The following is a 15,755-nucleotide window of genomic DNA, read 5'->3' on the forward strand; positions in this document are numbered from 1 at the left end:
ATGCTCCCAATTATTTTCCTTTTGTAAGTTTAGTTTCTGTGACTGCACTTACCTTCTGTCTGGTGGAAGAGCATGACTAGCGTGCCCTGCCAAGTGTGCTACACAACTGGCTCAAGTCACGGGGGATTTGGAGGTGCGCTGGCTGTGTTCATGCCAAAGGTCACTCTACTGACCACGGCAAAAGAACTAACCTTTGAAAATGAATAGTTGTCCTATTTGGTCTTCTAGTCATAAAGCCATTCGTTTATGTAGAATTGCTCTTAGACGTGGGCAAGAGGGTCCCATGTTTTAGAGGCCTCATTCCTTCATGAGTGGGGAGTCTGCAGGCCCAAGAGACTCTTTTCCTTCTGGAAATTTTGAACTCTGGGGCCTCAGAAGTGTCAACCTGCCCAGAAGGCTCCGAGCCTGCTCTAGGGCCTGCATAGCCCCCTTCCCTTCCCTTGTCTATCTTCCTGAGGGTAGATGGCACCACTAGGGCACACCTCTAGGGGCAGGGAATGGCCAAGTGGTGGCTATTTTTGGGGATGTGGATGAACATCAGATGTTGGGCAAGGGTGCCACATACATACCTGTGAGACTCCTTAAGACATAACCAGAGGCAGTAAAAAGTGTTCTTCGACCAAGAATTCTAAAGTTAAACCTGGGCCTTCTAGGTTGCAATGAAGGTATATTTTTCCTTCCTTCTCTCCCTCTCTCCTTCCTTTCCTCCTTCTTTTCCTTCCTTCCTTCCTTTCTTCCTTCCTTTCCTTCCCTCCCTCCTTTCATGTGTTTAATAGCTTTATAATCGGCTTTATAACTTTGATGTTCTTACACATATGCTATGCAATGCTATGCAGGCTTTTATTTGCACTCTTGCTCTGGACTTTGTTAATATCAGAGGTTTTGCCTATGTTTACATACAATAATTTGCCTTGAAATAGACAAAAGGATATATAAGTCTGACTTCCTGGAACTTAAAATGATTTTTAAAAATTTAAATGCTCTAAAACCACTTGAATCTGTTCCCATATATGATGACTGACCAACGGCAGATCGCAAGCTGATTTCTGTAAAACATTCAATGCTCTCTGATAAGTTGGAGGGAGCTCAGCAGGTGTCCTGCCTCTAAGATTAGCAAATTGGTCTCAAAATTTCCAGCCCTAGAATCTGAAAATATATAATTCATTCTTGACAGCCATTTAGCATGGTTAGAGAAATACTCCCTTCAAATGGTGCAAACTGAAAAATGTTCCTCTAGGTGGAAGTACTGGTATGATACAATTCACCAAATACAAGTGACAGTCTGGCAGACTGTGAAGTGTCTGCAACCAGGGGCTGGTGGTACACCTCATCTCTGAGGTGTGGCAAACCTTATTTTCTCAGCTGAAAATAGAACTAGTGGTAATAACTTATCACTATCCTGTAAGGGAGAGGAAGCTCTTGAAAGAATATATGCTATTAAACATGGCATAGAATTCAGAGCATGTGTTCATGGTGACCAGTGACACTTTCAGCATCAGTAAAGGCAATGTCTGCTTTTTCATTAAGGTTGATTTGTGTGTTTAGTATAGAACTAACAGGTAACTCACCTATCTTGAAACGACCCATGTAATAGATCTGGGTGCTGAGGGCTAGCGAGGCCAGAACGTGGATTGCAGAGAAGACAACCCAGAACCACACGTCATTTTTTCCAAACACCTAGGAGTAAAGATGGAAGTTACCTTCATCTGAGGTTTCCCTTAAAAACTCAACAAAATCATTCTCTCTCCCATATGTGTAAAGAGTCAAAAACAGCTGTGTGCACATTCTGTTTTTCTCCCATTCTAGAAACTCCCACGGATCTTACTGCCCAGTGAATGGGGGAAAGAAAAGTGGTTACTGGGCCAAATAAAAATGGAAAAGGGGAGAAATAGGAGAGGCAGCTGAATAGCAATGGTGAAGGGGCAACAGATCTAAAGTAGGGGTGAATGCACTTCCAACAACCAAAACAGCCAACACGTGTCGTCCACACATATTTAGAAGCTGGTTTCTGTTTTTTCAAGTCAGTCTCTCCAGTCAGCTTATATAGCCCTATTCCACTTTCACATGAGTCAGGTCCAGCTTTATACTAAAATTATCCTGTGGTAGTTTTACAGGTGCCTAATACATTGTTTAAAACTAAATAACTAAATAACTAAGTAAAAGTGTGCCATGAGTGGTCCAGTGATGAAAGTATATCATCAACTGAGGATTTGGGTTAATCCAAACCTGTTCAGCTGATTGTTGCTTGTTTATTGGACCTAGGGGGGCACTTTCTGAGAGCCAGATGGAAGAAGGTGGGGGACGCACCACTCCAAGGACGGTGAGCATGATGACCAGAGCGAAGGAGGCGTAGGCGGAGTAGGCGCTGGCATTGATGTCGGGGTGGCGGGTCTGATAGAGCTTCAGCATGCACAGGCCAGCGATCATGTACATGAAGGAGGTATCTGAGGACCCAAAAGAGGAGCCAGACGATCAGGATTCAGTAGGTGACAGAGAGATGATAGTTTCTAGATTTTCCTTCAGCCTCTGAGTACCCCCTCACTTCAATCCATGGACTATTTGCTACCCTCAGACGGTGTGGAGACCTCTAACGTGTCAGCCTCCTGACACATTCTCTAGGCACACCCGACGTACTCCACTTTTAAACCCCTCCAAGGCTGCCTTTAGGTCACAGAGGGAAAACATCTAATAAATAAATAACTCCTCTTTCACAGAAGAGGAGTGTCTGATATGATAAACAAGCAACTATCCCCACTTGCAGGGGTAATGCGTTTTAGATACCGCTGTTCAACAACAACAACAGAGGATTTCCTAATGGCGACACTGCAGGCAGTGTGACAATAAAATGAGTCCCAGATGGGTGTGGGAGGTTGTTCTCAGCACCCTGAAATATAACCACATTAATTACTGCACATTTATAGCTTTATAGCCTAGTGATGGAAAATAGCTAGAAATAAAATGTAGCTTACTGTATTTGAATTGTGGAAATGCATATAATTGTAACAATGCAATATCCCTATATTACTCAAAAACTTAGTGAAAACTTTAAATTATGAAAATAACAAATGTTAGTAATTATCTGGTGTATAGGAAGTCTCACATAGCTATTGGGAGTGGGAATTAGTGCTCTGGAGAGAAATTTGTCAGTTTTTGGTAAAAGAGAAGCTGCATAAACCAAGTAACTAACAAATTGTACTTCTAGGTATCCCAAGGAACCTCTCTTACGTACATATGAAGAGGCCTATATAAGGATGCTCACTGCATCATTGTCCATAATGGCAAAATATGGTAACATTTAAATGCTATTCAATAGAGGAATTCATAAATGTGATATTTTTTATTATGCAATATGACAACCCTTAAAATGAGTGAATGACCTGTCTTTGATATAATATTGATAAATCTTAAAACTATATTCTTGAATAAAAAAAGGCTGCAGAACACAGTAAGATAAAGTACTATTAATTTGCTGCAAATATAGAAAAATTATAAAAGCAAACCAGAAAAGTAAATGTCAAATTAATCATGGTTGTTGCCTTTATGGGAGGAAGGAGGGAAGGAGGGGATTAAGTTTGAAGTGTATCAAAACAGGACCTCAACTTTATCATAGTGTTTTATTCCTTAAAAAGTAGATCTAGTGGGAAGCCGAGGCAGGCAGATCACCTAAGGTCAGGAGTTCGAGACCAGCCTGGCCAACATGGCAAAACCTCATCTCTACTAAAAATACAAAAAATTAGCTTGGCGTGATGGCATGCACCTGTAATTCCAGCTACCCAGGAGGCTGAGGCGGGAGAATCGCTGGAACCTGGGAGGCAGAGGCTGCAGTGAGCCAAGATTGCACCACCACACTCCAGTAAGACTCCACCTCAAAAAAAAAAAAAATAAAATAGAGCTAAGGCATATATTTTTAAATGTGGATGTCTGTTCATTCTGAGTGGTGAATGATATTATTCTTGCAGTTTCCTCTATTAAAAGTGTTTTTGTGGTGCTCAGAGTTAACAGCCAGAAGCCAGAGCATAAACATTAAATGACCATTTTAAAAAACCCTCATCCTTGAGCATGGAGGACATTGCTACTTGCCAGACAGCATCAGCTTTTCCCTTTTTCCTTCTTAACAGCATCTCAGTACTCACTCAATGTTTACCCTCTTTCAATTCAGAAATGCACACCGTCCCAGCCCCTTTGCTTCAGGAAAGCTAATCCCACCTTTGGCTCCAGGGATGGGGCTGATTGGTCTAAAGATAGTCCCATCTTTTTTTGCTGATTGGCGAAGCAACCTGGGCCTGAGCTAACCAGCGTTTAGAGAATGATTCAAGAATGGGCTCATGGGGCCAGGCATGGTGGCTCACACCTGTAATCCCAACTCTTTGGGAGGCATAGGTGGGCAGATCATTTGAGGTTAGGAATTCGAGACCAGCCTAGCCAACATGGTGAAACCCCTTCTCTATCAAAAAATACAAAAATTAGCTGGGCGTCGTGGTGCGTGCCTGTAGTCCCAGCTACTGGGGAGGCTGAGGGGAAAGGATCACTTGAACCCCTGAGGTGGAGATTGCAGTGAGCGCAGATTATGCAACTGCACTCCAGCCTGGGCAACAGAGCCAGATTCTGTCTCCCAAAAAAAAAAAAAATGGGCTTATGACTATTTAACCTATTAAGTTGTGAAGGGATGTTATCTGTGGCTTTCTCAAAAAGCAGCATCTTGCTCTTAATTGAAGGCTCCTGGAAGCCAGCTTGCTGCCTCCTCTGGAATTGTTGGCAGGAGCTATGAAGCCCAGGCCTGCTATAGCTACTTTTGCCACCATCAGGGAAGATTGCCCTGAGGATAAAACCAACAAACAGGCTGGGTACAATCAAAGAGATCACAGAGAAATGAAGCCAGAGCCACCAGATAAATCAACCACAAACCCTTTCTACCCTTTCTACATCTGGACGTCCTATTATTCAATCCAACCTAAATTGGGTTTTCCATAACTTTCATCACAAAGCAATCTAACTACTCAATTATGCCATGCTCTGTGTGGAGGTCCTCTCTGAGCACTTCAACTCACATAAAATGCCATTTGATCTTGCAGGCATGACTTTGGCATTTTTGGGGAGGGTTCCAGGATAAAACTCATGATTCAAATCTGTATCATAGATACAAGTTCTAGTTACCGAATTGGAAGTTGGAATAATTAGGGCAGACATGGTAGCAGGCACTGAGCACCCCTTCCATGATCAGCGCGATGCCCATAGCGTAGAAAAGACCAAAGTGTTTGGGAATCCCGTACTCCTGAAAAAGGAGAAAGGTGGTCAATAGATACTAATTAGTGCCAAATCCACCACCTCACTATTCCAGAAGCCCATGCTTCCGGCCTCATGTAATTTATTACACGTAACAAATCATCACACCATCAAGCCAGATGTCCCTCCCCTTTGCAGATCCTGTTTGGATCCATTAACCCTTCCTAGCATGCACCCACTCTCTCCTCACCATAGCAAAGATGTCCTTGGCTTCTAGGGCTCTCCGATGGAGGATGTCCCGGCGCAAGACTATCAGCAGGAAGAGGATGCCCAGAAGCACATGGCCCAGATTGCTGAGAATGTTGTTGAAGGCACTACAGGGATGAGTGAGAGACCATGAGAGAGTCAAGGCCGTCAAAGGGACCCAGAGGATGTATGATGCATGAAGGTATGAGTAAACTCAGCATCAGTGTTTTCCATCAATCTTTCCATAAGGTTTCAGGATCAGAAAAGTATTAGAAATCCTCTTTAACCTAACTCCTTCATTTTATGCTGCTTACATAGCCAGTGACAACGGGTGTCTTGTTTTCTCTCAAGCATGCCTGCTTGGCTTCCTAACACCCTCCCATCCTCTCTTGTCCTGTTGGCATTTGTATTGTATGAGTCCTGGGAAGGACAGCTGCTTCAAAGACGAGCAAATGTTTCAGCTACACAGTGAGACTGAGTTCTCACAGGCAGACCTTTGTATGTGTTGATATTCAGCTCTCTGTGACTTTCAGAAAAGTGTCAACCAATCATAGCCAGCAACTTTATTTGAGGAAACGAAGGCTGGGTCAGCTCTGGAGCAAGAAGCCAGACTTCCAACTCCCAGGCAATGCTTTTCCCATGTCACCAAGTTCTGGTGGCTAGAGCATGGCCTGGGAGGCCACAGGGCTGGGGTTGAGTTCTGACACTACTTAGCAGCTGAGGGACCTTCAGCCAAGTCCTCACCTGTCTTCATCTAAAAATAGAGATCATAGTAATGTCTATCTCATGAGGTTGTTTAGCGGGTCGAATGAAACAATAGGCTGCCAGCTCATGCCTGTGAACAAATGTCACCACAGCTAGAGACCTGACATTTGAAAAAATGTCACTGCCCTCATCTCAGCAGGCTGTATCCTTAGGAATGTTTCCGGAGAACCACATACAGAAATGAGAGGCGCATACCTGGTCTCAACTTCTTGGTTTAGTTCCTCTTTACCCTTGAATGGGGTCATTTTCCACAGTAGTTTTTAGTATTTAAAAAAACCAAAATCACAGCATTAGACAGAAAGGCATCTCTAAATGCCTCATGGGCAACCAGAGGACTGGGTTTACCTCAGGACGCCCAAGGGGTGAGCACAGAGGAAGTTGTAGTAACAGATGTCCTGGTTGCCAGTGACATTTACCACCTGTAAAATCAAGAACGAGAAGAGGAAATGTGGTTTTTCCTGGGTCCTCCAACCTCCAGCCGGAGATCACAAAGAGTGGGCGGGGCTCACGGAGATGCACTGTCACTGGTTTACAATGTAACCAGTGCTCCTCTGCACAGATGGGCCATTAGCTACCACCTTACACAGCACAGGCACTTTTTTTTTCAAAAAAGCTTCCAACTTGCTTTGAATGGGAATATTCTGTGTACCCGCTTATGCATCCCCAAAGTGGAATTCACCCAAATGCGTTTACTTTGTTATCATGATGAAAGGACTATGAAGGGAGGCTAACACTGGGACCTGCCTTTCAGGACTGTCACACTATTTTCTAGATGAATGCAGAGGGGATACAGAGCTGTCCCATCTTCTGGGTAAAACTGGTAAACATGAGGTAGGTAGAGACAAGGCGATGTGTGTTCAGCTTTCCCTGTTTATAAGCATCTCTGTCAAGAACTTTTTCAAACCACAGTCCAGGTGTATCTTCTGATGGTCCCCCAAAGTATGCAGAGAATATTTAGATTATAAACAGTGGTACTCAAACCTCATGAAGTCCCTGTCCTCATTACATAATAAGTGTGGCAATGGATTACATTTTATTAAATCCTTCACACACAAACATGGCCGTACATTGGAATCACTGGGGGTTTAAACATTACAGATGCCTGGCTCCTCTCTCAGAGCTCTGATCTAATTGGCATGGTTTACACTGGGATTTGTAAAAGCTTCCCAGGTGAGCTTAATGCAAGGAGAGTCTGAGTGCCACTGCATTAGAAATAACTTCAGCTTTGTGCTATTGTAAACGGACTTTCTACTGTGTAATAAATTCTAGAGAAGGCCACTGAAGTGACGTTGGCCTAGGGTTCTGTGGAGGAATGGGGATTCTTAAACTACTTTAATACTATTTTTGCTGTAAAAATTTTATATTTTCTTTTTACTGTAATCTTTTGTTAGTTTCATGAAGCTTTTCTTTCTTTCTTTCTTTCTTTTTTTTTGTTTTTGAGACATAGTCTCACTCTGTCACTCAGGCTGAAGTGCAGTAGCAGAATCTTGGCTCACTGCAACCTCTACCTCCCAGACTCAAGCAATCCTCCCACCTCAGCCTCCTGAGTAGCTGGAACTACAGGTGTGTGCCACCACACCCAGCTAATTTTTTTTGTATTTTTGGTAGAGACAGGGTTTTGCCATGTTGCCCAGGCTGGTCTTGAGCTCCTGAGCTCAGGCAATCCACCTGCCTACGCCTCTCAAAGTTCTGGGATTACAGGCGTGTCCAGCTGTGAAGCTGTTTTAAATTTTACAAAAAATATTTACCCTCAATAGGAAGGCACAGACTAGATTAACTATCAGGTTCCTTTGTTTTGGTCTGGAACTTTACTCTATTCATTATCCTATAATGATCAGAAAGCTCAGAGTGTTATATAACAGATGCAGTTGATAGATATCATAACTGAATGAGCACAAGGTAATAATTTCAGACTGGTAGACAAAATAATACAAGAGATTGCAGCTGCCTTTGTGATAAAACAATTGGGAACTAGATTGAAAGGTAAGTTAAAGATGAGGCAAGCCGGGCGCAATGACTCAAGCCTGTAATCCCAGCACTTTGGGAGGCCGAGGCCGGTGGATCACGAGGTCAAGAGATCGAGACCATCCTGGTCAACATGGTGATACCCCGTCTCTACTAAAAATACAAAAAATTAGCTGGGCATCGTGGCGCATGCCTGTAATCCCAGCTACTCAAGAGGCTGAGGCAGGAGAATTGCTTGAATCTGGGAGGTGGAGGTTGCAGTGAGCTGACATTGTGCCATTGCACTCCAGCCTGGGTGACAGAGGGAGACTCCATCTTAAAAAAAAAAAAAAGGGCCAGGTGAGGTGGCTCACACCTGTAATCCCAGCACTTTGGGAGGCCGAGGCAGGTGGATCATGAGGTCAGGCATTCAACCAGCCCAGCCAACCTAGTGAAACCCCTTCTTTACTAAAAATACAAAAATTAGCTGGGCATGGTGGCGCATGCCTTAATCCCAGCTACTTGGGAGGCTGAGGCAGAAGAATTGCTTGAACCAGGACCTGGGAGGTGGAGGTTGCAGTGAGCCAAGATTGTGCCAGTGCACTCCAGCCTGGGCTACAGAGCAAGACTCCATCTAAAAAAAAAAAAAAAAGATGAAGCAATGGTGAACTCCAATTGGAACCCCAGTGGGAAATGCCTGAATGGATCCTAAGTTGTTCCTCTGTCAGTCACAGTGAAGACTCTCCCTGCAGAAAGAAAGCTGGGATTCTGGGGCTGGGGCAGCACTTACTGTCTGGTAGGTAATGACCAGCTGGGTCACAGGTAGCGCGTAAAACACAGCGATGGTGATGATGTTCCTATCAAGGCAGAAAAATCAAGAAATGGTTATTTTCAAATGAACAGTGGAGTCTTCGGTTAATATTTTTTAAAGAATGCTCCACCCAATACGTCCATAATTAACTTGCAAAAGTAACCAGAAGATGATTATATGGTTCCCATTTCTCTAGTCATCCTCTCCCCTCTTGCGCTGGGGCATTTGGTACACAGTATCTTGTCTAGAGGGGAATTAAAGAAGTAAAGAAAAGCTTCCTTTGGATGCTTATAATTAGGTTGCAGAGGCAAAAACTGAAAATACTAACTGAAATGTATTTTTTAAAAGTTAATGATTGGTACCCAACAAATATTAGGGATTCTTTTTTCTTTCTTTACTTAAAACCATTTGTAAAACAGTGTAAGTAATATCTGCTTCTGGTTTAGCCAACTCATTTTTGAGGGCCTATCTCTTTAGGCTGTTGTTAGATTAAACATCAGTGTGCAAGTAATGAATGAAGATCACATGAAAGGGGTGTGGTGTCTCTTAGATAACCCAGCTCCAAACTGATGGTCCCACTATGAAATTCCTTGTGGCCCCATTGTCCCTTATTTCCTTCTGTGATCTGTATGCAAGTAAAAGAGCATCCTGCAAGAGAAAATAATGAGAGGAGCTGTCACAAGACTGCAATAGTCAGCTTGGGGGTTTCTGAGGGGAGGGAAGGTTCCTTGCAAGGCAGCTCAGCCTCTTGGCTGGGAGAAAGGCTGCGTCCAGGTGGGTGGCCATCGCAGGTCTACTTATCATTGGCTGGTAGCATCATCCCCTACTCCTGTACCTCACTAAACACTAAGACCTTGTGCCTAAGTGCTTGTGGCCCTTACAAAGAAAACTTTATGTTTACTTAAGGGAACCATGGTCCTACTGGTCATCTACTTACCAAAAATAAATTTTATATTTTTTGCTGACAATTCTCCGGTCCTTCCTGGACAAATCGGACAGGTAAAGGAACATCTGGAATTCCAAATAAAAAAAGAATGCAAAACTGTATCAGCTCTTTATGTGTGAGACACAAAGGCAAACTTAACAAATATCTCAATTTAAAATTGTTAAAATTCTTCAAGGGATACAATTATTCCAATTTACTAAATTTGATAAAGTAAATCAAATTTACTTGATTAAAATTATCTAAGAATTTTCTTTTAATTTTGTTTTTCCCATGATAGCTTAATAAAAATCCTAATATTTTCCTTGGAATATTAAGGATTGGCTGATGTGGGCAACCACTAAGAGTCTTGAGTGCTTCTTATATGTCAAGAATTGGGACGGGCGCGGTGGCTTACGCCTGTAATCCCAGCACTTTGGGAGGCCGAGGTAGATGGATCACGAGGTCAGGAGATGGAGACCATCCTGGCCAACTTGATGAAACCCCGTCTCTACTAAAAATACAAAAAATTAGCTGTGCACCTGTAGTCCCAGCTACTTGGGAGGCTGAGGCAGGAGAATTGCTTGAACCCAGGAGGTGGAGGTTGCAGTGAGCTGAGATTGTGCCATTGCACTCCAGCCTGGTGACAAAACGAGACTCTGTCTCAAAAAAAAAAAAAAAAAAAAAAAAAAAAAAAAAAAAAAATTATCCAGCTTTCAGCACTGTCCACTGTATGGTTCTTGAATTATATAGGGCTGAAACTGTGCATTTCACCTTCATATCTTTTGCTGGATATGACACAAAATAATAAATACATGCCAGAAAGAAATGAGCTTTCCTCCTGAAAGATGATAAGCACAGAACCAGGGAGTTTTCCCCAGTGCACTCCTCAAATGAATCTTTTCTTCCACCTGGTTGGATCCTTCATCCTTTATTGTCCACAGTCAGCCACTTCAGACCTAGAGAGTGTTATTTAATGCCCTATGCTCTTTAATGCGCTCACTTTCTTCCTCGAGAAAAAAGGCGCGAATTAACAGAGTATTGCCTTTAGTCTGTAGGTACATTTGATTTAAGCCTTCTGGGAAATTTGACTTTCCCTGAAGGAAAAAAAAAAAGGAAACTGAAGTATTGCTGAAGTTTATTCTACTGCCAAATTTTCTGCCCTCTCAGAGTATGGTGAGGTAGAGTGGGCACCTTGGTCCGGATGATGTTTTTATCACTCTCAACGTCTGGCATGGTGTCGAAGTCGCTCTCCTCCACGGAGCTGTCTGTGTCTGACTGGCCTGGTGGCCCACCGTCGGGGGAGGACATAGGCCCTCCAGGACTGGAGCTTGACTCATCTGAAACAGAGACAACTTGTCTGCCTTCAAAAGCCATGGAGTGCCTACGGAGCCCATTCCTCTCTGCAAAAAGCACAGCGCAGACTCATTCTAGGAAACACTGTGTTGATCCAAATGAACTCCTTATTTGCAAGACGTGTTCTTTCTCTCCATTCCTTTTCAATGGACTTTTATTTTTACTCTTCTCCTGTTTTTATATTTAACTTGTCTATCTTCGGGACTGGCCACATATTAGAATCTAAGGGCATCTTCTCTGTTAACTATTTGGATACAAAAATAATATTGTACTTATATTTCATGTTTCATATATTAAAATATGAACATATATACACATACACATGCACATAGCTATGTATAGCATCTATTGCATATATGTGTGAACCCACACATAGCTAACAGCTATACATTTTTCATGGGTAAAGTATTTGTACACAGAAATCGCCCACATGCCATATCTATGATTATATAATGAAAACAACATTCTCAGGAAGAAGAATCCTTCTGTTCCCGTGAATGTTTCCCAGAGCAGATGGGGATTTGTGCAGCTTGATGAGCACATGAGCTGAGCTTACCTTCCGCTTTATTTCTTCTGTTCAGATGGTTTTTCAAAAAATCCTGTTCTTACGGAACTAAAAATAAGTAGCCTGCACTGAGCCCACATGATTCTCAAAGTCACAGAATAATAGGGCAGGGATACAGGATTCCCAGTCCCTCTACACTGACATTTTAAGGAGCACCATTCATAGGTCCACAAGCAATACAGAAGGGCAGGCAGCTCGATGTGCTTCTACCCTAACAGGACAGGTCTAGGGTGCCATTCTTTTCAGGCCACTTAAGGAACACTAGGGTTTGCTACGTGAATGACTGGGTGGCAGTGAGCAGGTTCGATTATGAAGTTAGCCAGAATGAAGGGTTGGTAGGCTACAGCCGTGTTCACCTGCAGCACTGCCTCAGTCTTCTGATCGCCCTTACTCCACTGAAACCTGAGAATGAAACAACTGGTCATTTGATGTCAGGCTCCCTGGAACACATCTTTCATGCCCTAAACCCAGGCAGGAAATGAAAGAGTCCCTAGGGGGCCTTAGTATTAGATGACAACCACTGAAGGAATTCTGCACAAGTGGGGCTAGTAGAGCCAAGAAACAGCAACAGAACTAGAGAAAGTTGGAGCTGGGAGGAAGCTTCCAAATCTCCAACCAACTCATCTTACAAGTAAAAGACAATTTCATAAGATAACTGCTTTGCCCAGTTTCCCAATTATTAGTGGCTGGAAGGCCTTTCTGTCATATTCTCTGGAGAATTAGGAAACATTTTCATCAACAGACCTGGTAGAACATACCTATTGTCCCATAATTGCTCCCTTCGGGTGTGCTGGCAGCAATGGGATGAGATGCCACCATATTTCCAGAGTCTGTTAAAAAAAGCAAAGAGGCAAACACTTTATGTCTAGTTGCTAAAACAAATCAACACAACACAATTCTAAGTAGCCTGAATCATCAGGCCACAATATCTTAAGTTTGATTTTCTTTTTACGCTAATACAGGAGTCACCAAAACTATGACCCATATGCTGAATCTAGCCTGCCACCTGTTTCTGTCAACTAAGATGGGTTTTTTTAAACTTTTAAGTGATTGGGGGGGAAAAAAAGAGAATAATATTTAATGACAGGTAAAAATTATATGAAATCCAAATTTCAGTATTTACATATCAGTTCTACTGAGACACAGCCATCATTTCCACTGGTGGGCAATAAAAATATTCTGTTTTGCAAGCCAACTTTGTAGGTTTTTATCATGTTTTAAATTTTTTGTGTGTGTCCATTAATTTCCCCCATGAAGAATAATAATTGAAGTGTAAGTTCAAAACCTTTAGCCAGGTTTTGGACTTACCCTTTAATTATCTTTGATGAAAGACTAATGCAATGGCCTTGGAGGCCCAATTTCTTTTCTTCTTTGGTGGTTTATCTAAGAGTTGGCTCAGCTGGACAGCAAGGCTTTTGGCTAATGCGGCATTCTTGGTAGCCTAAGCTATTCCCAGGGCCCTCAGCGCACAGATCATGGCCTTCAAAATGCAGACTGTAGCCCTCAGAATGCATGCTCCCTGGCACTGTTACTAGGCTTGGAGATCCCCTGATAAATTTATTTTTAGAGAAATTTGGTGTTCCCTGGCTTTTCTTGGGCTAACGCTTAAGTACGTAACATGTCACCAATACCATCTATGCTTTTCATCCAACTTCAAGTCAAAGAAACAGGTTATCTTCAGACTCTTAAGTATAAGAGATCAAATCTTTTGAGCACACTAACAGTGCCACATGAAGATGTTGTATGCAAATTGTCTGACTCTTTTTGATTTAGAACCGATTTGGCCATAGTTACAGCACAGAGCTTTACTGCTGCAGCTGCTACAATTGCTGTTGCCAGTACTACCTGTACTACTACTGTGTAGGACAGTTGTTTAAATTCTTTCCAGGAATTTACTCTTTTAACTTTGCAACAGTCCTAGGAGGTTGATGATATTATCATCACCATTTTAAAGATGATAAAAGGGAGATGCTGAGAGATCAAGTAGTTTGCCCAGTCAAGTCAGATAGTGGATGGATACTGACTCATTGTATTGGTCTCAGTGAAAACTTACTTTCTTTTTATAAAAAATGATTTTTTAATTGTATATACTGAGATGATAATGTGATGTTTTGATATTACATGTACATAGCACATTTTGGTGTTACTGGAAGCCGTCTGATACGGGAAGTAGAAGTGTATAGAAAAATGCTAGAGTTCAGTTGTAGCAGGAGGTCGAAATGGTTCATGGGAACCAATGTTCTATGTGTGTGTGTGTGTGTGTGTGTGTGTGTGTGTGTGTGTGTAATCGAAAGCAAAACAAAACCCAAAAACTAAAATCAAAGCAAGCACAAAGAAAAGCAATCACTGTTTTGTTAGGTGACAACTTCATTAAAAAGACAAAGCCAGCTGTGTAGATCTGTCCAGACTTTGATGAATCGCTGATTGCTGTTTTCTGCTCTGGCTCATCACTGAGTGTGATCTGGTTTTGATGTTGTTGCTGGCTCTGTTCGTTTTGAGGCAGCTGTAACACCATGCCTTCTGTGATGGACAAGAGCACTAAGATTTTCGTTGCAATACAATTGCCAGCATGCAAAAATGTTTTCACTCTGTGGACTTCTATATGCATCATTTAAATATGAGATTGGCCAACATGGGATAACAGCATTCTTTTCATTTTGCTTATGTCTAAAGCCTTGTAAGAATGCAGAAAACAAGGCATTTCCTTCTAAACTTCAAGTATGGTCTGGGAAGGCAATCCATATCCATATTTAACGGTATAGTACATAGAAAGCAGAATTAAACACAAAATATCGGTTTATAGGACAGACCACGATGTTCTGGCTGGAAATAGCAGACACATACGATTGTGAATGAGCTCATCTTAATGAGGTAACTTGTTTTGATATGTGTTTCTCTGAGCTTAGCCCTGCATCTGTCTACTTCACTGACATAGAACAGGATAAGCTTTCATCCTTGCTTTTTATGTTAAATGCCCTATGTGAAGAGAAAAATTTCATTTCGAGCATGTTTGCATCTTTCAGGGGGGTTCATATTTATAGTTGCCTTGTCTCATTTTGCCTCTGAAGACTCAGGAGGGTGGAAGCTGAAGACGGAGTCAGAAATGATGGAAACTAGCGGCCATGATATTTTTTGAGCTGGAGTCTCACTCTGTCGCCAAGCTGGAGTGCAGTGGCGCAATCTCAGCTCACTGCAATATCGGCCTCCCTCGTTCAAGTGATTCCCGTGCCTCAGCCTCCTGAGTAGCTAGGACTACAGGCACGTGCCACCACACCTGGCTAATTTTTTGTATTTTAGTAGAGTTGGGGTTTCAACATGTTGGCCAGGATAACCTCAATCTCCTGACCTCGTGATCCACCAGCCTCAGCCTCCCAAAATGCTGGGATTACAGGTGTGAGCCACCGCATCCAGCTGAAATTTAATGTTTATGCCATTTGCCTACCTATCCCAACTTAGTGCCATGTTTTGTTTCAATAGTTAAAGAAAAAAATGAAGAAAACCATTCATCTTTGCAGATAGACGTAAAAGTAAAATTCCTCTGGAAGGAAAAGCTAGACAAGAAAACTAGAAAAAGAAGAGTAGAGATCTAGGGCTAGAATTTGAGACTTCTTGCTGCTGAATAGCCTGTGTTTTTTGAGTCCTCCAAACTCAGCACTCTCCTTGTCTTTTCCCCACCAGACATTACTCTTGGCAAAGAGGCTGATTCAGTAATGGCTCTATCCAGTATCCAGGGAATGATAGCGTTGGCTTTTTGGTTCTTTCTTTCTTTCTTTTTTTTTTTTTTTTTGAGACGGAGTTTTGCTCTTGTTACCCAGGCTGGAGTGCAATGGCACGATCTCGGCTCACCGCAACCTCCGCCTCCTGGGTTCAGGCAATTCTCCTGCCTCAGCCTCCTGAGTAGCTGGGATTACAGGCACGTGCCA

General features: G+C 42.5%; 1 protein-coding gene across 4 annotated transcripts in view; it reads right to left on the reverse strand.

Moving 5' to 3' along the window:
- The window catches only part of SIDT1 (SID1 transmembrane family member 1), an 85,232-nt gene that overhangs the window by 13,242 nt on the left and 56,235 nt on the right, over positions 1 to 15,755 (reverse strand). For all 4 annotated transcript variants that reach the window (XM_039477473.2, XM_039477474.2, XM_074404366.1 and 1 more), the window contains exons 11-19: positions 12,591 to 12,662; positions 11,106 to 11,251; positions 9,927 to 10,000; positions 8,969 to 9,035; positions 6,580 to 6,653; positions 5,474 to 5,597; positions 5,155 to 5,272; positions 2,308 to 2,444; positions 1,569 to 1,677 (exon numbers count right to left, since the gene is read on the reverse strand). In XM_039477473.2, coding sequence (XP_039333407.1) covers positions 1,569 to 1,677; positions 2,308 to 2,444; positions 5,155 to 5,272; positions 5,474 to 5,597; positions 6,580 to 6,653; positions 8,969 to 9,035; positions 9,927 to 10,000; positions 11,106 to 11,251; positions 12,591 to 12,662 — 921 coding nt within the window. The remainder of the gene's footprint in view (positions 1 to 1,568; positions 1,678 to 2,307; positions 2,445 to 5,154; positions 5,273 to 5,473; positions 5,598 to 6,579; positions 6,654 to 8,968; positions 9,036 to 9,926; positions 10,001 to 11,105; positions 11,252 to 12,590; positions 12,663 to 15,755) is intronic.

The sequence above is a fragment of the Saimiri boliviensis genome, chromosome 8, assembly GCF_048565385.1.
Source record: "Saimiri boliviensis isolate mSaiBol1 chromosome 8, mSaiBol1.pri, whole genome shotgun sequence".
NCBI classification, from domain to species: domain Eukaryota; kingdom Metazoa; phylum Chordata; class Mammalia; order Primates; family Cebidae; genus Saimiri; species Saimiri boliviensis.